The sequence below is a fragment of the Pieris rapae genome, chromosome 13 (genome assembly GCF_905147795.1).
Source record: "Pieris rapae chromosome 13, ilPieRapa1.1, whole genome shotgun sequence".
NCBI classification, from domain to species: domain Eukaryota; kingdom Metazoa; phylum Arthropoda; class Insecta; order Lepidoptera; family Pieridae; genus Pieris; species Pieris rapae.
This window is the reverse complement of record NC_059521.1, coordinates 6,582,198-6,607,595: the sequence shown is the minus strand read 5'-3', so window position 1 is coordinate 6,607,595 and position 25,398 is coordinate 6,582,198. Positions and strand designations below refer to the sequence as shown.

General features: G+C 30.5%; 1 protein-coding gene across 1 annotated transcript; it reads left to right on the top strand.

The window, feature by feature from the left end:
- The first annotated feature begins 1,437 nt into the window (after nt 1–1,437).
- On the top strand, nt 1,438–25,096 carry LOC111004248 (serine proteinase stubble). The gene is made up of 10 exons (XM_022275189.2): nt 1,438–1,689; nt 10,803–11,045; nt 14,899–16,314; nt 17,388–17,738; nt 17,847–17,912; nt 20,197–20,374; nt 22,051–22,203; nt 22,723–22,838; nt 23,209–23,364; nt 23,871–25,096. The coding sequence occupies exons 2-10, from the start codon at nt 10,841–10,843 to the stop codon at nt 24,032–24,034; spliced, it is 2,805 nt and encodes a 934-aa protein (XP_022130881.2). The 5' UTR covers nt 1,438–1,689; nt 10,803–10,840; the 3' UTR covers nt 24,035–25,096.
- Nucleotides 25,097–25,398: the final 302 nt, after the last annotated feature.

The following is a 25,398-nucleotide window of genomic DNA, read 5'->3' as shown; positions in this document are numbered from 1 at the left end:
AGCTAAGCAAGATGTTTTGTTTTGCAGGCTCCTTGATTTTATTTGTATCTTTAGAATATCAGAGACATGATCAATTGGATGGAGGTTAGGTTAGGTTAGGTCGATCTAGCCAATCTAAACGACGGATCCCAACTTTTTGGATGTAAGCTTCCACGTCGCCAGAACGGTGCGGGCAAGCATTCTTGTTAGTAAAAAGTTTTTAACAGACAGACTTATTTTTTCTTACAGGAGAAAATATGAAAGGTGGTTTCGTGTGTTCGTTTATTCTATACATACAAAGATTTTCTTACGATACGATACGCTTTTCTATAACACACAAGTTGTAAAAGTTTGTAGAAAATCCGAGGTTTTTTCTCATTAATAGATAATATATAGATAACAAGATAAAAATAGAAAATATACATAACATAATCTCTGTGTATATGTAGTGTATAAATCTCTATAACGCAAAAGCGTTACATACACGATTAAAGACAGATATAAAAGGAACATAAAAATGTCCCCTTTATGTTTTTAAACGCAATTCATCGGTTTGCATTCAGAGCTCTAAATTAGATTTCTTCAAAGGTGCTTTTGAATCGATAATAATATAGTAAGCATACTTAACTTAGCTAACATAGTACTGGGCTAATCAGTCTGGACTTTATAATACATTATTTGAATCCAATATATATTATGTAGTATAAATATTTCACTTAAGCAAATATTCATTAAGTTTTTGTATTCGTTTGCGGTACATACATCAGAGGCTTTATGGCAAAACTTATGAACACTTATTTGCCATAAACAAAGTCACAGGTGCTTAAAGATTGCTGTGGTCACAAACCAACCATCACCCAGTCAATATCAAGTAGGTAATTTTGTTCCGTTAGTCTTAAATAAAATCGTAACATATTACATTTCCTTACTAAATGTGATGATGTTCGCAGCATTTCTGATTTTAATTAGAATTTTGAGCATGTGTTCAAATTTGTATAAAGGTTTGTTTCATTGTATTCACATACAGTTTAAGTGCACTGAATGTGGAAATAACTTAATTTGTTATAAAATATATCATTACTATAAAAGTACAGGAGTGTCTAGAAATGGTCTGATCTGTATTAAGATGGTCTTAACTAAATTACAAAATAATTCCAAAGTTGTGTATATCTAATATACAAGTTGAAACCATATACTAATAATAAAATAGTTCGTTCAATGTTATATTTGCAGCACCTTGTAGGAAACAATAAAACTGTCACGAAGACTGACTAATCAAAGAAACATCTTTAAAACAAATCAATACAAAGTGCCTAAAAGCTTCTTCAGGTACAGATAAGATACCTTTCTTTGCCACGAAAAAAATTGACCGGAATAGATGCAACCAAGCGAAAAATAACAGTTGGAAAGTAATTTACATCGGGTGGCGAACGAACGAGCGAGCTTCCACGACCAACCCGTTTAGTACTAGCGGACCTGCCTTGCGGTCAAGGCTCCGCGCCGAATGCCCGCGCCTCGGTAATTTTTTTAAAAAATAATTAAAAAGCGCGCGCTCGCGACTGTCAAACGTCAAACGAAATTAAATTAAAACTTTTTAATTTTTATTTCTAACCAGCATTAAATCCTATTTAGTACGAATAACTGTTTACTTCTTAATGCCGGTGGATAATGAGTTCGTGATTGTGCTACGACTTGGAATCCGTTAAGCAGGTGAATATATTTTGCTATTATTTATTATCTATTTATTTATTTCAATGCTGGGCATTTTATGTACCATTATTGAAAACTATTTACCTAGTCGTTGTTAAAAGGTATATAGAAATCAATAACCAAAATAAAAATGTTTTTTTAATATTTACTTATATATAAAATTATAGTAATAAAATAATAAATATATTTCTCCCAAAATTCTATGAATATATATTTACTTATTAAACCATAGCGAATAAAAAAAAATAAGTTTTAAATTTATAACATGAAAGTGCGAAAGTATTTATTCCATGGGTAAAGCATTTTGTTAAACTACGGTCACAGTTGAGGGATTTTAAGTTTTTATGAGATTATTCCTAGAGAAGACGAGGGAGCATAACGGCCTAGCAATCATAGGTTGTTGATCTGCGCCAGAGGAAATAAGTACTAACTTGTTTAAGGGAAAAACCAGATCTCCTGGTTCCTCAGCATAAAGAACACACCTATTTTATTTTTACCTGAACAAGCTTGTAAAGTGTTTAATATTTTTAGTATTTCATTTCTGACCAAAATGTTAAAATTAAATATTTTAATAAGATATTTTTTGTATATGAAGTTTTATGCTCACTAAGTCGCGCTGAGAAAAGATCATAACAATTATAATTAAATGAATGTAGTAAAAACATAAAGGATATGTCCATCCTTCCTCCAAATAATTTTTAACAAAATAAGGAAATTTTTAAGTGTGTTTGTACAAAAAAATACCTTGACCTCATTCGATACAGCCTAGGAATGGGAAAAAAATATAATAAGAAAGATAATTTCATTTATGAAGCAAAGCAAAAAATATTAATTACTATTATAAAATCCATATTTATAATTATTTGTTTAAATCTCAAACTGAAGGTGAATACGTGTGGAGCTAAAGTGTTTAAATTCAAATTTGGTAGGATAAAGTAAAGGATTACATAAAAATTTCCTATTGAGAATCATGGTTTTAATCCGATATTCAAATCTAAGCAGTTTTCAATATCGAATAAGTATAAATTAGACGTCACTCTGTTGCTGTCAAGTCCCAACCACCACAGAATTTCATTATAACCTCTTTTGACATTATACTAATCTCGAATGAAATTTATTTGACAAAAGGTTATTTTGTGCCTTTTTAAGGAGGTTGGAAGACTTTCTTTTTTCAAATTAATTTGGCCATCAACAACATAAATTCTCCTTTTTTATAATACCAACTATAAGAAAATGTTTTAATTTTGTTTTCACTTAATGACATTGCTTTAGAATTACGTTTAGTTCTTCCTTAAAATGCATATTAAGAGTAATTTGTTGGATTTTTAGAGAAATATGCCCTACATGCCCATATATGATATAATGGTTCTATTATTTACTAAAACGTTAAGATTTCTCTTAGTTGGGGATACCCCGAGCTCGCAATTTAATTATATTGTGAAAATGTACTACATGGTGGCTACCTATTGATCTAAGGGTTAACCAAGTTTATGAATATCTTTAAAAAGAAGATTCTAATGGCTGTTGTAGTAGAATACCGAGCTAGCTTAACATTAAGCAAGGTAAAATGAATTTGTACAGTCGGCGCGTTCCGTTGCCAGTGAATGTAGGTCAGTGAAATGAAACACGGTCCCGTATGGAATCCGACCTGACCGCCCGCGACCGATTTCAACGACATTCTTTTATTCTTAATTCAAAATTTCGCGTGGATTAATTTCGCGTAGCTCGAGGATTTACTGTAATTTGTCAAAATGAATATTAAATGATTCGAGATTTAAAATGTCATGCATGGTAACAATTAGTATTAGTATTGTGTCTATGATTCTTAAAAGTACTATTTTTTTTAAAGGAATAAGCGTTACTGTAGAATCATCTACCGGCCTTATTTTAAACGTCGTCTGAAGTTCATATGTTTTACTTGAAGCTGGCATACAGTTAAAACTGTTGAAATAAAAAAAAACAAAAGTTACTATGGTTTGTTACCATGGTTACCGTTCTTTTTTATTTACTTTATAACAATCTGCAATAAGAAACAATTTTAAATTGGGATTCATTACAAGATTAAGAACGATGTCGATATTAACTTTAAAAGTTTTTAGATATTTATTTTGCATTATTTGACTAAGTCGATTGTTTTAAGAGTTTTATAATTTGAATTTTGATAAAGTAAATAAAAAATATAGGCTATATTTCGTGACTAGTGACTATTTAATCGTGATGAAACACTTAAGAAGCCTATTTTAGTAACAGATATGTCTTCTTTCACACCCAATTCCATATTTGAAGTGATAGAAAACTTGCTAGGTTAAGTATGTCTATAAAGCATACTAGTTTCTCTTAGTATTTTTATTAGCAAATAAGTCTAGTAGATAATTTACAATAAATTGCTACATTTAGCTTCAAGGCAGGATGTAATCGACAATAAGGAGGTTGATAGGTAACCCAGATACAACCAGTATAACCAGGAAGGTAAAAGCTATTAATAATAATATACACGGGATCACAGAATATTAATGTAACTATTTAAAGAAAAGAACAAGCATAGAGCATTGTAATCACATAAATTATATGTATGAGAATACAATTCAAATTTCGAACATACAAAAACAGTAGATGAAGCATATTTACTGTCGAATAATCACAGACCTTTAATAGAATAGACAAGCGTTACGTAACAATCTACTAGCGCTAAAACTTTTTGGTCATCAGATCACATTTGGTGTTTTTTTCATAGTGTAACTCATGGTCTTTTTATTACTATATAATTTTGAACATTCTAAATTTTAAACAGCGTTATATTACTAATAACACGTGTTAGACGATTATAGTCAAAATAAAATATTACAAATTCAGGTGAGATTACCTAAAATATTAAACTAACCGTGTAATATTGTCTCCCGTGCCATTTGTACTGTTCAAGTAATTTTAAACCCAATTAGCGACTGAAAATAAAGATGGCTGCCTAACGGAGAAAACACTTAAAGTTCACAGGGTAAATGGAACAGTATTTTATCAATAATGACAACTACACTAAATAAAATAACAGGAACACGTACTGAGCCGAAATTTAAAACGATTGTATTTCTGAACATAATTCTGTCCAACAATCCATTAGTCTTTTATAATATTATTAATCATAGTAATATTTATATTATATCAGGTGTATATAACACGAAGTATGAAATAGGATAAGGTAAATAAAGGTGCGAGTTACGTATACCTCAAGGATTATTATTATCTCGTAATGGAGTTAATTACACACACAAAGCTTAGGATTTAATTTACAGCAATTTAACCATTAAAAAAATGAGCACTGCAAGTGAGTTGATGATATTAAATAATAATTATGTATGATACTTATTAAAGCAACAAAGTTTGATGTCACCCCCTAGAAGTCACTAAAAGGTAAACATTTGATTGACATTGTGTGTTAAAGTCTATGTGTACGCATAATTCATCTGGTTTCTATACTGAGATCGAGGATTGTAAAATGCCGATCATATTTGGTATGTCAGATTTAAAAACAAAAGGCGTCCAGCCAATTTTGGCATATTTGTTTAATAGGTTTCTTGTCCTTCAGCTTACTGTTTCACATAATCTGTGGAGAAGTTAACGACCTCGCGTTAAACGGGCATATCTGAGCTTATCTCGTCGAAAACCAATTGCTTTATGCTTTAAGTTACTAATAAATGACATGGTTTAGATATTTTTTAGTGCCCAATGCTGTGGAATACTTTGTAATGATCTCGTTTTAATTGAAGTATTATATTTTATCTATGAACCAGCTGCGTCCATAATTACCTTTATTTTTGTCTTTATATTCTTGTTTGGATTTTTATAGCGTTCTCAGTTAATTAAAAAATATTGCATTCAAACGGTGCTGAAATGTATTTGCGTTAACATTTTTTTTTTTTTTGTTTTGTTTAGTATTTTTGATGTAGAGATATAATGCGAAACGATACCCAAGTAATTTAAGTAATTTATTTTATGCTTGACAAATTCTACCATTATGAATAAGAATAAATTAAACATTATATGTTTAAAACAAACACATAAATAAATAGATCTATGATTATCTGAATTTTATAATACCGGACAGCATTACGCAAACATGTCGTTACAAAAAAAGAAATCGGTACATATAGGGGTATTATCGCCTTTATCATACATAATATGTATATTGTGAAATACATAAAATTTGTACTCCCAATATCTTTTATTTATATATATTTTATACATAGATAAAAAAAATATATTTTTAAGAATGAAGCTGGTGGGAAGAAAAGAATTAAACGAGATCAAAGCAGAAGCTTCGTTTTAGAGCGTAATTATGTATTTTCTTTTTATTGATTATAAAGTCCTAAAAAAGCTAAGACCTAAATATATATAAGATTTACTTTCTTTAAACATATGTTTTAACTACAACAAAATATCAGAAATTTAAAGATTACTTCAGAAATTCTAAATATAATTTGAATAATAATAATTCTTGTAAATTAAAAATCAGTGCACACGAAAAATTGCAAATCATAACTGTTACGTCTCATTTGCACACAATGGCAGTCAAATTATAATTGTAATGATAAAGCATTTTTAATGTTGCACTCGATCAGATAGTGTTTTGTTTCATAGACTTTCACACAGTGTGACCTAGAAATTAGATAAAATTAATATTTAATTGGCTTCTTCCACGTGCTTTGTTCCAACCATCAAAAATAAAACAAGTGAGTTATTCTCCTGCTTTAGAAATCAACGCTTCAATTTATTATAAAATCTCAGATGATGTCTTATAGAAAGTGATGAATATTATTATAATTTATTATAGATGTTAGTCGCTTAAATAAATCAATGCGACCGTTAGATAAACTTGCTGTGAAGTATTAGAATCCCGGTCGACTTCCGCTTGATAATATCGCATTTACCTCCTATCAAGTATCCCACTTCTAATATACGCGAATACTTTAAAAGATAAACTTTTCCGATTATGCACTATTTAGTGAACGTTTTTAAATGGATAACATTTTAATTCATTCAAAATTAAATAAAATTGCTGTATGCTGCCTTAGCACAAACTGTACGACACTTTCGTACAATAATACGATAAATTCACTGACTGACAGTTCAAATGCATCGATTTCTAATAGAAGCACTCGCTCGCCCTCTGGCATGGAGAGTGTCCATGGGTGTTATATGATGGTATCACTTAACATCAGGTGAACCTTCTGCCAGTTTGCACTATACTAAAAAAATGAGGCTACTTCTTTAGGTGTGAATGTATAGATCTCTTAGGTCACTTCGGTCGGTGGCTCATGTCTGAGCCTAGTGATCAAGAAAAAGAGATATAAGAGAGACGCTGGATTATGTCCAGCGCCTCTCTTATTACTGTCTATTGAAGACGATGATGCTTTCACTGGTAAGCGTTCATCTGGAACGTAATCCTTTGCCTTCCGGGTTAACCACTTTCAACAATTTCTCATCACCTCATATCACCTAAATGTTAGATAGATAGAAAAATAATCAAATAGAAGTTTCAAACAAATTCAAAACGTTTTCTATATGGGAATGCTGCCCTGCATCAGTGCTGACATCATTTCCTCTCTATATTGCGATACTTATTCGTTGAGCGAGAAACGCAGGTGCGGTTCCTATGCCCCGAGAGCACCTGCGCTCGGTACTGTCCACCAGGTACTGCCAATTTTAATATTTAATTATACAATGAACTTCTGAAAAATATAAAAATCTTTCTCTATTTTTACGTACATATATTATATAGCTGCAAAATACAAACCAAAGATAGAACCTAAATTGTGAAGAGATAAAATAAAAGTGCTATGCGAATACGATGTAATCACGATGTAATCCTTTTTATGTGGTTTGAAATTAAAAATTTATTGAAATTAAATAAAAAAAATCATTTAGTCATATAGGTAACACAATGTATGGAATGTTATGGAAAAGGAAATTCATATTAATTCTAATTATACATTTGCCAGTTCTCAAATTAAAGGTGAACTGGCAATAAACTTTCGGCCATTCTTTATCGCCAAGTTTTTTGTTTTAGTATTATTTATATGTTCAAGATTAGTACATGACCTCCGAATGAAGGCCTCTTCGAAATTCTTCTTCTTGTGTTTCATCCTATCCACCATTTTCCAATTCTAAGTAGATTAAATAAGTAGATAACAACGTAATAAACAAGTGTCCTAACGAACCTAAAAGGAAATAACATTATTGTCTACCGACTCACGTCCGTTAGAATTAATTAGAAGCGGATAACTAACTGTAATTACTGCACACGTCAGAATCTTGTGCAGATTAATATTACTATTGATCTAAATCACAAACTGAATTAGCCGTTAGTAACGGAATTTATTTAAAGCATTTTTTTTATACAAACAAAATGTTGATATAAATTAAACTGGGTTAAAGAAATTGCTGACAATTTATTCTTGTTTACTAATATCAGCTTCTAAAAATATTTTTTGTACGCAATTTACTGATTTGAAGTATGACAATGTAATTTTACTATTCATCGTAGGATTATTCGACATTGCTGTGTTAATAAAAATAAATCGTTTATTTGCCAGGATAGTGGTACAACTAGACCCATTAAATAGATTTTTATTAGATATATATATAATAGATATATTAAGTCATATAATAAAATCTTTAAGGTATTGGTTTAATAGAATGCATAAAAGTAAACAATTTACAAGAATTTCTGAATATTTGATGACGTTATAACGACGATGCAAGACAAAACAAAATGTTGAAATGAAATGAATCGTTTATTTGCTAAGATAGTGGTACAATTCGATAAATAAAATACAAAAATCCGTACAAGCCGCCATATATAAATAGGCATGCAAATGTCATGTTAATTTTATAATGTCATAATACAAACATTCACATATAATAAATAATAATGGGTAAGTTTAGTTATTTAGAATTTGTATCTGTTAATCTAAATACTATATAAAAACACCCTGCTTTTAAAAAAATATTTTAAATTTGATATAAATTAAACTAGGTAAAAGATAATGTATAAGTTTGAAATGACAGACGTCATAATCGGTACCTCTTGACCTCTAATTTGAATTGTGACAAGGTCCCAAGCTTAAGCCTTAAGGATTACGGCTAGTCCTTTAACAGGCCGTTAAGTGTTGATTGAATAACATAAATGAAACTTTTTTATTAAACCATTTACAAGGGATTCTACATATTACATATCGTTATTACGAAGAAATTAAAAATTTAATCACAAGGCTTATTTGGATTATATTTCACATTTGGTGATTAGATTTAATCCATGATAAATTTACAGTGCATTTTAGATATAATTTTGAACCTATATATATAATAACAATAATAATTTATTTCAAGTTTGTTTCACAAGAAAAACTTATCTCTAAATGCGCTAATTATATAAACAAAATAAGGCAAGTTTATCTGACGCTGAACTAGGTGTGAACCTGTATTTCAGCATACAGCGCCTAACCCCTTAAATATATTAGACAAAAACTCTAGCATCAAGTACATAACTCATTGGCGAAACTTATAACTAAAAAACTATAAAACTTATGTTGTAATTTACAATCAATTTAAAAATATAACAAATATTATTATTAAATAAATAATCTATGCTTATGTTAAAGAAACTCGCGGATAACTTGATCCTTAGATATTACACTGCGTGATATGTAAAACTATGCGTTGACAGTCGGCGACGGTGACCTACACTTTCTCAATGTAACGGTACTTTGGCCCACATCGCGACGGTCAAATTACCACGTACTAAACTGATTTAACATCTTTTGGGCATTGCTAAGGAATCGAATAACCAGCAGCTCTTCAATATTTTACACGGTGTCGAATTACTCGAAACACATAACAGAATATTAATAAAGAGCAAGTATTCGTTCTTTAAGAACTATTATAATTGGGTATGTTTTTATATGTGTTTTTTATATAGAACTACATAGACGTTTAGCTACAAACTAGTTTTGTCCAAAATACAAATTTTTATTATAAAAAAATTGATGAGGATTTTTTTTTACTCGGACCATCGACACTTCGAAAAAAATTACAAATGCATCTAGCATAAGCTAAGCAAAACAATATACAGAAGTAATCTGTAAAGTTTTAGTCAAATTAGACAGGATGTAGAAAGATAAGCTGTGTAATGAATGGTAGAGGAAAACTTTGATATTAGAAGAATGGATAGCTATTCTTCTAATGTCTACGATTTACAGTAGTAATTATCAAGTAACTGGCATGCTATATATACAAAACCTAGATATTATAGTATTTTTCAAACAAATGGGGTTTCAAGAATCCTAATTATTTTAAATAATAACTGATTATGTTATTACCGAAAATATTTCGTTTTTATTTTATTTATAATTTCATAAAACAACTGAACAACTCTTGATTTGATTAAGCTTTTAAGTTAATGTCATCGAACTCAGTAGCAATAAAAGTTGTATAAAAAGAACAAAATAAAGAGTGAATTTTTCCTGATTTCGTATAACAAAAATGTACTGAAAATATCTTGTTAAAGGTAAATAAATATCAAAAGTGCCGCATAACCTCCTAGATTTAACATACACCTATGTAAAAGCACATTCTTTATTCCTCCAAAATTCGGCGTATTATTGCCTGGGTTATCCAAATAGTAGCAAATATACTGAGTTACCTTTTTATTTACGTTCTCAATAATAGCTCCAAGTCTGGCGCCATAACGGACGTTTCTCACATTTTAACGGTGACATCTCTACAAAAACGGAAACGCAACGCAAAAACTTAAATCACTCTACTTACCTTTATCGTTACGTAATAGCAAAGAGAATGAGACCATATTTTTTGTGTGCTTATTTGTAGTCTATGATTTTCTAAGACTTATCTGTCAAAAACGTGTCCTAACACATTCGTAGGTTTACTGAAAAGTTTGCGTGTAAATATTTTATTTGTTTGCGTTTAAATATGTATTATATTAATTTAAATAATACATAATTCCGAGTATCCTAAAGACCGCTTTATTTTTTTTTACAAAAGTTTTTGTAGCTATAATTATCATTGAAAGTTTAGCTCATAAATATTATTTATTGTTTCAGAACAACCGAAATGCAACACACCTAAGCCGTCAACAAGAATGGGACCACCAATCAATACGTGGCCGTACAGCCACCCAAAATTCAATACAAGTGAAGAGAAAAAGTGTCTGATACATACTCTAATTGATAGTGTACGAAGTGTTAGCATCAACTGTACTGTAGTGGTAGTGTTAGTGCAATTATTATATAGTTTGACGTATGTCACGGCTGGGCCAGTTATATTAAGCTTGGATTATTTGCAAGGTAAGTATTTACACTATACCCATAACGAAATAGGAAATTGTATTACAAAGTTAAAGCTTCCTTCGATATTAGACAGTTTAGCTTAGAATAAAGTTATTCTTTTGAATAACTTTATTCTAAGCTTTTTTGCTTTATAAGTTCTATAAATTCAGTGTTTATTAAATGTTTATTTTGACTTTAAAAAATGTAACAAATATTATAATAATATGTGGATTATTTATTAATAATGTAACTTTTGGTTCACGCTATTTTTAACTTAACATGGTTATTATAGTATAATATTATATATATATATATTAAATGATTTTAGTATGGATCATAATTTGATGATAATTCATTAAAAAATACGTAAATACTTAAATGTTAAAGTAAAAAACATTTATGTTTAAGCTACGTATTGGCCATAAAGCGTCTAAATTAGTTTTCTCTTCAAAATACTTTGCCGTCAACAAAAGATTACTACTTTCGCCTGTATTGACTGAGGATGATCTTAACATTGTCTTTGAACGCTCATCCCAAAGAATGCCTGATAAAAGTGAAAACATAACGTTGAGTCATAGTTTTATGGCACTCTTTTGTTTAAAATGCTATTCTAGAGGGGTAAAAGTTCTTGTTCTAGATTCCACATTATCTTCTGTTAATCCAAAAAGTATGACGTGATAATATTATTATTATTTTTGAATACCTGTTAATAGAGTCAGGAAGAATTAAAACATGTCGAAGCAAACTCAAGCACATAATTACATTCAAGAGATTCAAATTTAGGTTGTTCGATAATTACAGAAAAATAAATCAATTATATCAAACGTAACTAGCCATGCTGATGATATTAGAACATTATATCATCAATACATACATAATTGGAACATCTATGCTATTTTTTGGTTATCTATGGACTCTTCCTAAGTCAAATGTCATTCTGACATTTCCCGCCTAAAACATTGGATCTGGCATTTTTTCTCCGTTTTCCTTTAAAAGCCTACACATGTTGTCTTAATGCATTTCTGAGATCCCCAGAGTGACCCCGATGACACAAGGAAGTGAAAGTAACTTACTAACACAAAACTTTTTTTGTTTCGTAATTATAACGTAGTTGTATGCTTTAATAATAATAATTATTAAACAATACTTTTAAGATTTATTTGGAGTGATATTGTTAATATATACAGTATATGTCATAAATTAGAATGGAGGTCTTAGGTTCGAAGCAAACCGAAATCAAACCACCGTTATCATCAGCTAATCAACCAGTGGGTTTTTGTATGCTTTCTCTTGATGACACACGGTGACACACACTTTACATAACTATGTTAAAACGAACTGACTCACCAACTAATGAATGTTAATCTTATTAGGTAATGGTCAGCATTTTATCTGCATTATTAATTTATTACCGTAATTTATTCATATGATAACGCGATTTAAGTGGTTGAGATATAATAGATACCATTTAAACTAGGAGCCTTTTATTAATAACAATAGTTTTTTTTAGTTTTCACAAAGAAGCCTAGTCCAATTGTGTAACGATATAAGTGTTAAAAAACCGTGTGATTTGGCGTGCTCTAGAATTTTCTATATAAAGAAATGCCAGGCTCTAAACATTTTCACTGAGACGGTCACGTCGAAAGTTATGTGTTTTTCCATTTTCTTAGTTTACAGCTGCTAAATTATTCATCTCTGCGGCACTAGTGCGATATCTTTTGCAACTATTCTTGTAAATACTTACATTAACAGATATCAGATTTTTAATATCAAGCATATAGCTTGATGGAAGATGATGATAAATATAGGAAAATCTATCTATAATCTTACGCCCCAAGTTACACTGTAATTCTTTATTGTTTTGTACTTTTAATTAGGAATTAAGATCGGGTTTTTGCAAGATCTTTTGTTTTTTAATTTTAAGCAAAAGAGGTAGCATCGTACGCTAAAAAGGTCACTTCAGTTAAATAATATCACATCACGAACCGCTGTGAAAACATTGTTTTCTTATTATCCTTAATATTAATATTACTTTGTAAATTAATTAATGAAAAAAAGGTGTAAATTAGTATGCAACATTTTGCAAACACTAAATGTTCTATTCATATAAATGTCATTTAACTAAGACTTATAAAGTTATAAACATTATTTCAAAATAAATAAAAAACAGAATTTAGAAAAAACCATATACATATCTGCCAAGTCTCTGGCCAAGTACTTTATGTTTTTATGGCTCTTTGCTGTATTTATAGCTGTGAAATGCAGTTTAAGTGGTAAGGCGTTATTAAGTATTATGTTATAAATTCCCGTTTATATTGCATTAGCGATACCTACGTCCCGTTGCAAGGTAGAAGTAATAATTACTTATTTTGACATAAGGAAAATAAGAATAACTTATTATTTAACTGTTTTACTTTATATCTCTAACTTTATAGAAATCAAGGACCATTAGGATATTAATAGAAGCACGAAGCTTAAAATAGAATTAACGTAGGTAAATAGATGTAAATTAATTAAATAGTTTATGAAAAATATTCTTTACATATTTGTTAACTTGTTTTTTATTCAAATATATATTTGATAACTTGCAATATATAATCTTTAATATATAAGGTAATCAAACAATTATAATATATTTAATATGTATAATATTTAAAAACATAGTGCAATGCAAAGAAAAAAATATTATTTTATTGTACATATATTATGAAGTTTTCGTATACAAATAGGAAGATAACAGCAGTATAATCGAAACAAATACATCGAAAAAATTATGTTATATGAAAAATTATATTTAATCCAATTTTGTTGAATAAGAGATGTCATTTTGACTCCCACCATTTTATTACGCATGAAAATCTATGAAGTACGAAATAATAGCTCTATTTTTCCCTTTCTATCTTATTCATCTACCAGTTTTACAGTATTGCTAGTAGACAATCTCACCTAAACGTAGATGCAGTTAAATGTAGCGCTTTATTAGTAAATTATATTTGTATTTTATACCAGCCCTGACTTAGATACTACTACTTGCCTAACAAAATAACATGTGAATCACCGAAATGTACAAATCTTCGAATTCGAAACTATATAATGTAATTTGTTTTCGTTCTTTAGTATATTTACTTTATTTTATTTATATATATATTATTTTTTCCGAAGGGATGAATCTTCACTTGCGATCTAATCAATTAGGCTTTAACAATAATAAAACATATTTTAAACTACTTAGAATAGAAGTGGGCCACTCCGTCCAGTATGTGCTAAATTATTTCTTTAATACTGTCAAATAAAATTCTAATCAAATTTATTTAAGCAAATATTGATCTGACTCATAAGTGTGTTATTAGATCAAAGCAACGGTATTCAGTTGATCAGCCAGTCTAACTGTTAATTATAAAAAGAGATGAACGATTATTAATTTTACCACTGAAATCTTACTATGACATCTATAGTTGGCTAAGTATTTGGTGTTAGTAGGCTTACCAGTCAAGTCAAATTCAAAATAATTATTTTGTGTTTAATTGATAACAAATCAATAAAAAAGAAAAATATTTTAAATTGAGTTAAGTGTATTGGGTATAAGCTGCCATCTGCCGGAGCTTGACAGCATTTAATCTTAATAACATTTAGAGACAATAGTTTTTAAATTACCTCAGAATAATTCAGGCATACAATACAAGGTGGCGTAAATATAGCATATAGCACATATATTGTAATACTTATTACATAATTTTGTTTACTTTTTAACGAAGGAAGCTTTTTGTATAAAACTATATACGCCATACGCTATAACAATGCCTCAAATTGTAAACAGTTCATAATTATTGTCAGCTTAACAACGCGTAAAGTAATAATTTTTTTTTTTCAGCTCCAGTCCCCCTAGCTAGAAATATAAGGCATTTACCCTGCGTCTCAAGAAGATCAGGAGAAGAGGGGCTTTGCATGTTTGCCATAGACTGTCTCAAATCCAATGGATCTCATCTGGGGACATGCATCGACAGATTTTATTTTGGGTCCTGTTGTCAAATTCCTGATAAAAATATCCTGCCAAGTATCATTAATAATATAGAAGATAATACTATAGATAGCTCAAATTTTGTCCACCCGCAAGAAGATAAAATTATTAATCATTTATATAAAAAACCAACAAGTACCACAAATAAGCCTAGCAGTTTACATGTCCCTACGGAAGCAACGGTAAACGCACAAGATAGAACAGCGTCAAATGAGGAAAATAATTTGGATAAAATTACAACCATAGATAATACGATAGTAGATAAAACTACGCCCAGTTCCACAGAGTCTATGAAAACCACTCAAAAAATACAACCAACTGAAGTTTCGATAAAAATATCAACATTCCAAAGTGTATCAAGTGATACAAGCTATTTAACTTCACCAAAACCAATTAAGGTTGAAACAACAGAGGCTATTACAACAGAAAAACCAAAACCTCCGAGAAAGCCCATAAGGCCTACATATAAGCCCAGACCTACATTTAGACCTACTAACTTTACAAGGCCACCATACACAGGTACTGGCAAACCTAGGCCCACAAAACCAATATCAACAGTAATTCCAACAAGAAAACCACCTTTTAGGGTTCCATCTAAAAGACCTTCAACAAAAAAGCCGATACAAATACCACCAAGATTAAATATAACAATACTACCACAATATACAAGCTCAAGACCAGCATTTTCTCGTCCATCAGGTCCATCAATCATTTATATTAATCATACACTATCAAAGGTTGAAGAAACCACTTTACCTACCGTATTTAACAATACGTCGTCAACTACTCCCAGTACAACATCCAGAGAACCAAGTACAACTACAACTACTACTGCACATTCAACTACTGTAAGTTCAACTAGTGCAAGCACAACGACCATAACGACAACGCCAACAACAACAACCACGCCAGCATCTACAACGACTGAGAAACAACAAACGGAAGCAATTACGGAAATAGTAGGAATAGAAACAGAATCAATTCTTCAAACCGAAACCCTCTCTACTACCGAACCATCTAAAGTAGAACTAACAACAGAAATATCAAAAGATTCGGAAATAGAAACGACTGTAGGATTTACAGAACTAATAACACTTGCAGAAACAACAGATTTTAAAGATATAACAACGCAAGCGTTAACAGAAAGAGAAACAATAAGAACGACAGAAGTTGAGATTACAACAACTGACTTCCCACCATTCGTCACCTGGTCGTCAAACGTGGACACAGCAACAAAGACACCACAAAAACCAACCACCGAAGCTGAAGGTTAGTCACAAAACTGAATACTTATAAAGTTTATTTACCGTGATAACATTATAATTACGTTTAGTGTAATCAAGTGCCTTTTAAGGTAATTTTGTTGTAGAGTGCCCTTCAATAGACCGCGTCTCACTTAACATCAGGTGGGATTGTGGCCAAATGTCTGTTCAGTTCTGTACAAAAAAAATGTCCTGTATAATGTCCAGAATTCTGTTATGTGTAAATTAAACGAAATATTCTCATTCAAATTATATTCAAATGACAGTTTATTGCATATTACAGATAGAAATGAAATGCATAATATATAAAGTAATTATACCTGATAGAAGTCTAGGTCAGTAGACTAAACGGTCCTTAAAAGACGATGATCTCCTTTGCGAATAAAACTGCCACGACCTCTAAATAAGTTATTGTGAAAGTGAATTTCACTGACTACAGTATTGACCCGACTCGGCTCGTGTTTGACCTGGATACGTGATGCGATTGGTTAAGCACGATCGCACAGTAAAAAGGGTTAAGCTAAAGAACAACAAAAGTTTTTAAACCTGCCACTTCATGATTAAACTTATTCAAAGCTTCACTTGTGTGTTTTTGCAATATAGATTCGTATTGTTATAATGAGTCATATTTACCAGTTTGTCTTAGCTAAAATTCTTAGCTAAAAAGAATGAGTGAAATCGTATTGATTAGGTATATAATTAATTGTATAAAGATGATATAAGGAAAAAAGATAAAATATCACATTGGAATTAAGTAAACTATTTTTATACAAACTTAAGTCCAACGAACTTAATCCGTAAATGATAATTACCTCCAAGAGGCAAATTACTCGACCGTCACAATCCGACTCTGGGTAAGAATTTTCCTGTTGAAGAGGCTTTTAACTTCATTTATACTTCGAAGAATTAAGGTATTTAGGGATACCTTAATTCTTCGAAGTATAAATGAGTCATTAGTATACCGCATTCCACCTACACTTTTCACTCAATCAAAATTTTATTTAAATTATACTTGTAATTATAGTTTAGTAGTAATAGGACTAAGAACATACTTTAAATCTATCCAATATCTAATTGTAGATAATTGGTCACCAATAACTCCACCAGAAGGATGGGTGCTGCTAACTACATCAAAACCAGAAACAACATCAATAACTACTACGACAACAACAACATCCACAACGACATCCACAGAAACAACAACAGCAGAGCAACCAACGGTTATAATAACTGAATCTACTAGTGCACCATCCATTTCAAGTGTCGAAACCACACCATCTACGACAACCACAACAACCATTAATTCAACATCAACATCAGAACAACAGATTCCAGAGTTCATTGTAAATGTTACGTTATCACCAACAGTTCCAACTACAACGGAAAGTTTAAAGGAAAATGTAACGTCTAGTGAAAACTCAACTAACGCAGGCAAGTTAAGGAACAATAGTTCCTGAAAAAAAATATTTTTACGTTTTTTGTATGAAACATGTGTGTGTTCATAAATTATAATTTTTGATAACCCTGTTTCTCTTTTAGTGGACGTCAATGAGGTAACGACAGTAAAAATAGAAATGGCCTACAACATGTCAAATTTCAAAGATGGTGAGTTTTACATATATATAAGCTTCTTATTCTCATTTAAAGCATATAGAAAATATTTTCTGCAGGAAACCTTTTTTTTATAAGTCTTGGAAGTGACTCATTGCAAGATTTATCTTGAAAATAACTAAATCAGATTTTTTAAAGAGTATCCCATATTTTTTCTACTACTTCATTTTTATTTACTATTTCAATATGGTGCGTTTATTGCCCCGTATATACGAAACTCATTAAATACAATATCAACAATTGTATACTCTAACAATTTGCAGTTAATACCATTATAATCACAAAGAATACATTTTCTTTGTCTTGCCTTGATATAAATAATACTTCCGTGTATACATCAATACATCAGCAAAATACTCATTATTTTCAACGATAAAAAATTAGATGTTCTTTTATGAGTTATACCATAGATAATTAATATAATCATGTAATCATAAGTATTGCCATAATATTTAAATTTAGATATGTTGGTTAATTTTTTTTTTATTAATTTATTTATATAAAGCCTTGCTAAAATTGAATGAAATTTTAAGTTAAAATCATTACCAATACGAAATAAAATACTTAAATAGTTTCCAATAATTATCAATACTTTTTGCAAACTAAAAACTGAAACAACATCCTCTATCCTGCCAGTACATAAATCCCTATTCCGTGTTTAAAAACCACCAAGTGATTATCTGTGGTTGCGGTTGATTAGGCTATAGAGTTTTATCATGGTCGCTGTAATTCATCGACCCATAGAAATACATAAAAAAATAGTAAAATATGATATTAAACATTAATACCCGGTTTCTATATCTACCATTTTCGTAATTAGGTAATACTACTTATTTATGGCTGTAGTTTTTTGTATAAAAAATTAATATTGGCAGTTTAATTATTATTATAGACTAGGCGTAAGTTAACTGAACAGACTGAAACTTCTGATTATATAAATAAATAAAAATTAAAAATTAAATTATAAAATGAAATCCACTTTTTGGAACAAGTTTAAAGATATATCCCAAATCACAATGTAAGAATGAATTAATACAAATAGCTTTCTATTTAGGTCTTTCAATCTAAACTTTTATCGTATTGGATTTTTTTATCTGAAATACCAAAATATACCTCTAAAAGTATACCTCTAATTTAATTGCTAATTGCCAAATACCACAAAATAATTTATTTATTAAAATTCCTTAAATTCCTAATATAATACAGATTCAACTGAAGCAAATAGGTTAGGCATATGAAACTTCTGCGGTTTTTCTCATTTAAATATTACAATAAAATATTACTTTTTCATGTAGAATACCCTTATGAATTTAATATGTTACTTATAAATTCTAATCACAATTTTTGAAAACTCATCTAAATTCCTACACACACGCCATTTTCGGTCAAAGGCCTCGTTAAAGACATGTTTTAAAACAACCTCCATAGTTTACTGGTATATGACGACCTGGGTTCGATTTCTCGCGAAATAATTATTTTTGTGAAGCGTTCAAATGTGGTACCCAATGTTGCGCGATTAAATAGCTTCCGTAATAGTAAACGAATGTACTAGAAAGACCTCCGTAGAAAATGTTTATTTGTCTGCCAATACAGAATATATTTAGTTTTTCTGTTCAATGATATAAAAATTGCCAACAAACAAACATAAATCATAAGTATCGTTTTATATGAACATTGAAGATGAAATATATTACAAACAATGAGTCGAGTTGTTGGAGTTCGCGCGTGAATACGGCCACAGTGCAAGGACGCGTCAATAAAAAATTAAATTTCGAATACAAATGTCAATAACCAAGTGTATTATTTTTTTCTAAGATCACTGATAGGAACCATTGTTTCATAAGTTTCATTCCATTCTATTGAGTTAGCGTTGTTTACGTTTTAACAATAATTACAGTAAATGTGTAAAAATAAATAATAGTGTAAGGAAGCGGAACCTGTTTTGTTTGGACAAGTGCAAGTATAAGTGTTCGTGACAGACTGATTCGGGCAATGTCCTACCAAAAATGGCAAAGCTTAAAACCGTGACTTTGACTTTGCACTTACGCTTAACATTTTGATGCGCTAAGTTCAAAACGCGGATAATCTAATCCGATTGCAATTTGGACTGTAAATTGCGCAAAAACTGTTCCCACAGAAGACTTAATTCCAATTTTAAAATTCGAATCAAGATATCGGCGTGTATTTAGAGCGGGATCCTTGTGCGTCCACAGATTAAAATAGATTTACGAAGGAGGTTTTATGATGATAATAAATTCAACATTATTGTTGCTGGCAGTGTGCGGACGTCGTATGTGGCCTCAGGCTCGCATAGTTGGTGGAGCCAAGTCCAGCTTCGGTGAATGGCCCTGGCAGATATCACTCAGACAGTATAGGACCTCTACGTACTTACACAAGTGTGGTGCGGCGTTGTTGAATGAAAATTGGGCAATTACAGCAGCGCATTGTGTGGAACAGTGAGTATTAATTATGTTAATAACAGGGTGATATAATGTCTTTTAATAACACGAGGTCGATGGTATTTAAGTGCCTAAGAGGAATTATTCATGATTTAAGTATATTCTTTATATTGACATTTATATAACTATAAAGCCTATGGCAGTTTTTTAACATTAAATAATTTTCTGTTTTTATATTATCTAATAATTAATAGTAATATAGCTTAAAGCTGTCCATACTAAGTGATTTTAATTGTTATTAATATGTATAAGTGAGTATGTGATATTTTAAATTCATGAATTTTTTGAATTAACAAGGAAAAATATACGTAGATAGATTACAATCTTAATATTATAACAATGCCATAACCCTACGTGTCATTGTCTTAAGACACGACTTAATCATAGTACAACCTCTGGGAAGGACAAAGGCTACTCGTGTATAGCCTAACCCGTCTTCAAAAGTAAATCTAGTTTTAAGAGCTTCTGACTTGAGATACAAATTATAATATGGACCTAAGAGGTACCCTAAGATTCAGTGTCAATAATGTAGTAACTCAATAATGTATTATTTTAATAGTCTCTGGATACATTTTTTGCTTTTATGTGATTTTTTCTTTGCTTGTTGTTGTTCTTTCTTTAAATTTCTATGTTCTAATATAATGTGTATGTTTTTATAGTTTGTAACGTCATACTTTCGTGTTGTTTAAGCACACATGTTGTTTTAGAACTTATATGTAAAAAATAAATTACAACTTAAACCCATTTATTTTATACACAAATTAAAAGCCATCTCTGCATGAGAACTGGCGAGGATACATATAAGTAACGAAACTGCTTTAACCTCTTTGAGTCTTGACATATTAAGAATAGGTACGTTCGCTTGATTCTCAGTATTCGTACTGTGTGATTTTTAGTAAATTAAATATTTCGATAACTGCAATCGAAGTTGTTTACCTTTAGTTTTTCATTTACCATTTGATTGACATTATACGTTGACAGATAAGCATTAAAATTTAATTTATACTGTCATTATAAGTTTGTTAAATTCGTTGTAAAGATTTTTTATAAAAAATCCGCACAAGCTGGGAACATAAAGAAGCATGCAAATGTCATATTAATTATCATAATGTCATAATAATGAGAACATTTAAGTTATTGATTTTATAAAACTATGTTCTAAATATTCTCCCACACCTTATCTTCAGAAATTTAATCAATTTCCACTTGAGAGCAACCCTTGAGTCGCAACCTAGGGATCGGGTGGATCGGAACTTAGTATTAAACTCGAGATTCCTGTCGGTGTCGCTATTGAACGTTATAGAGTAAAAACTTTATTCATATAGGTAAACAAGTACACTTTATAACGTCTACTGAGATGTTAAATTTATTCCAAAATATTTACTACCAGTTCGCTATTCTGTGAAGGCAGTAGAACTGGCAAGACTCTCCGCCACTCTTTTTAATCACCAAGTTTTGATTCATACGTATTCAAATTGTTTAAACAACTTCTTTTTTTAACAACTTTAACACGATGATATAGAAAGTGAAGTATGTTTTAGCTATAATTAAAATAAGTTTGGTTTTATGAATAATTCGTTTGTACGTAATATATTATTAGTAACATATTACGTACAAACGACAATAACAATAGTAGTTATATATTTATAAGTAACCTTATACACCACTTTCAGCGTGCCGCCATCTGAGCTTTTAGTGCGTCTGGGAGAACATGATTTGGCAACTGAAGACGAACCCTACGGTTTCGCGGAAAGGCGGGTGCAGATCATAGCCAGCCATCCCCACTTTGACCCGGCTACCTTTGAATATGACCTCGCATTGTTAAGGTAACACCTGGAAGATCTAAATATCTTATTGCTGAGCTGTTTTCACTTACCAGTCGGAATCTACCTTGATTGTGATGACGTAGAATGTTAGCTGACTCCTAGAGTACAAATTCCTACAAAATAGTATTATAAAGGTTATAATCCACCTTATTTAGTAACTAAGTTCAATAAATTTATTTATTTATAAGTAATCTTACGTTAAACATTAAACAAACAACAACTTAATATTTTAATGAAAAATGAATTTATTACGACTTACTTCTAAATTATGTCAGTCTTCCCGCTTCCTAAAATATTTCCTCACACTTTGGAACGTGGAAAATTTAGGTATTTTTCTACATAAATTGTATTGCATTGGCGATAATTTGGGTTCGGACGAGGCAAATGAAATAATTTTGAAATTCTTGTTGCATAAGGGGAAGTGATTCTAAAAGAAATTAATGACAACATTCATAAAAAAATAGAAGTGTTATATAGTAAATTGAGATTTTAAATATCTTAAAAACATCTCTTTAACAGATTTTATGAGCCAGTAACATTCCAACCAAATATCCTACCAATTTGTGTACCTGACAATGATGATGACTACGTTGGAAAGACCGCGTACGTCACTGGCTGGGGTCGCTTGTATGACGGTAAGTCTGTATGAGAAAGACCTTCAAACCTGATTCATTAAGGTGTAATTTTAATCAATAATCGTATAAATATTGACCTGAACGAGGATGTTGGAACAATATAGAAACATTTCTTTGTCTGTTTATCTTTTCGTTCTTACGGCAAGCCGGTTCCTTCCCTGTTCAAACGAATGTTAAGTGCGCATAGATAGTAAGTCTAGTAGTGCACAGCCGGGGTTCGAACCTACGACCTCAAGGATGAGAATCGTTTGCTGCACTGTTCAAAAAAATACTTGAATTAATATTAAATCTCGGCCCTGTAAAACTCCTGTTTACGTCAATCATTTTTTTATCTTAATATTTCTAACGCTCATTAAATGAAATGTTATAGAGGGACCACTGCCAAGCGTGCTCCAAGAGGTACAAGTGCCGATAATCAACAACACCGCGTGCGAATCAATGTACCAAGCGGCTGGATACAACGAACACATTCCCAATATATTTATTTGCGCGGGATGGAAGAATGGAGGCTCTGATAGTTGTGAAGGTAATAATAAGCTACAGCATTAATTCTATGTATCTGTTTAAATCTGGCCTGACCCGGGCTATGTCAAATTCAGAAACAAGTATAGAAACGAAACGAGCCAAAATTTTTGATTTGACATATGAATGTCAAACTTGTTTTGTTTCGAATTTGATTCTGACCCTAAAAGACAAATTTTATTTCGTAAGTGAAGTGGAATAACTGCAATCAGTTTGGCAATGTATTCATTTAATTTTTATAACAGATGCAAGTTTTATTAACTCAGAATGTTTTTATGGTTGATACCTGCGAATTCAAAGCAAAATATATTTTTCGTCTTATACAAACATTTAGGTTAACTAAAAGTTTATATTTATTACTACGTTGATGAAAGGTATCACAGATTAAATAATTGGTAAAGGTCGAATGAAGCAATTAATCTTCCAAAGTTAATAATGACATTTATCACGTTAGAGTGCATGGTCATGCACATGGTCGCGTAATTTATGTGAAAATTTTGTTTTACTCAGGTGATAGTGGAGGACCGATGGTTATACAAAGGGACAGGGATAACCGTTTCGTTCTTGGTGGGATCATTTCTTGGGGTATTGGCTGTGCGGAGCCAAACCAACCCGGAGTTTACACGCGGATATCAGAGTTCCGGGACTGGATCAACCAAATATTGCAGTTTTAAATCACCTATATATACTTTTTAGAAGTGAAAAATTACTTTCATAGTCTGTGCAAAAAGTAAATCGGCGTGGGATTTGAGGTCGCGGCAGTACTTTCGATATGTTGTATGTACAGAATTACGTCATTATTGTTTAAATAATTGATACATATTATTTAAAAAATAAGTATATAAATATTTGTGAATAAATTAAATAACTAACAGTAAATAAGACATATTTATTCGCATAACCTCGCCGTTTATCTTTTTGCGCAGACTATCTTGGTTGGACTTTATGTGGTGTGAACTGAAATTCGATTATTCATCGCGTACCATTAAATAAATTGGTTCTTGATTAATATTAGAGGCCCAGTGAAACTAAACATATAGGATATCAATTGAATTTTCTGGCTTTGTTATTGCAGAATTTTGCAGAGTTAGTCCGTCGCTAAGTTCTGAAACGACACATATACCACATCGTGGATTAATTTTCAATGCTAAAGTATACATACAGTTTATTATAAATTATTTTAAGTGCGTTGCCGTATATCTATGCATCAAATGTTTAGGTTATTTATTATCATTAATTTTATCTATTTCAGAATTTTACAATTATGGATACTTCTTGTTTAAATGTCTATGGTTCGAAAATACAAAGACGCTAAACATTCCTAACTATGTACATATAATTCTTTTGTGGATACAGTATACAAAAAATAGTTTAACCATGTTAGATAAAAGAATTTAGTATTATTTCCCAGTGTTAGTTATTTGCACACGATATAATTTGCAAAAATATTGCTGAATTGTCTATGGTGCATGTGTAAACGAATTTATAATAATGTAAAATGTGTTAACGTCAAAATATTTTTATAATACTTGAATTAATTAATATTATTTATTCTTAATGTAAGTAAATTTGGGTATAGACAAACAGTAGACAATAATAGCATTAAGTTTAAGAATAAATTCGGCCAATTTCTAATTAAGGCTCACCTAAGTTTAATATTGTTATAATATGTAAATAATCATAAATAAATTGCATTTATTATTTCTATTTATGACTAGCCATAAATGAATTTTATTTTTACAACGAATTATTTATAAATAAATAAAGTTTAAATAAGTGTTTTATTTTTCTCTCCCAACTTTTAGAAACAGAGCTATATTAAAATGAATTTTGAGTTGTTTACTGTAGCAGTAGGTTAACCTAATAGCCAATATTATTGAGCATTTCAATTGGATCCGACATATAAAATTATGGAAAAGATTTAAAAATTAAAAAACAAATGTGTCTAGAGTAATTAATATTGATTTTGATTAATCCAGTAATATGCTATAAAAAACTGCAATTATTGCTTCAAATACAACCAACATTAAATCTGACA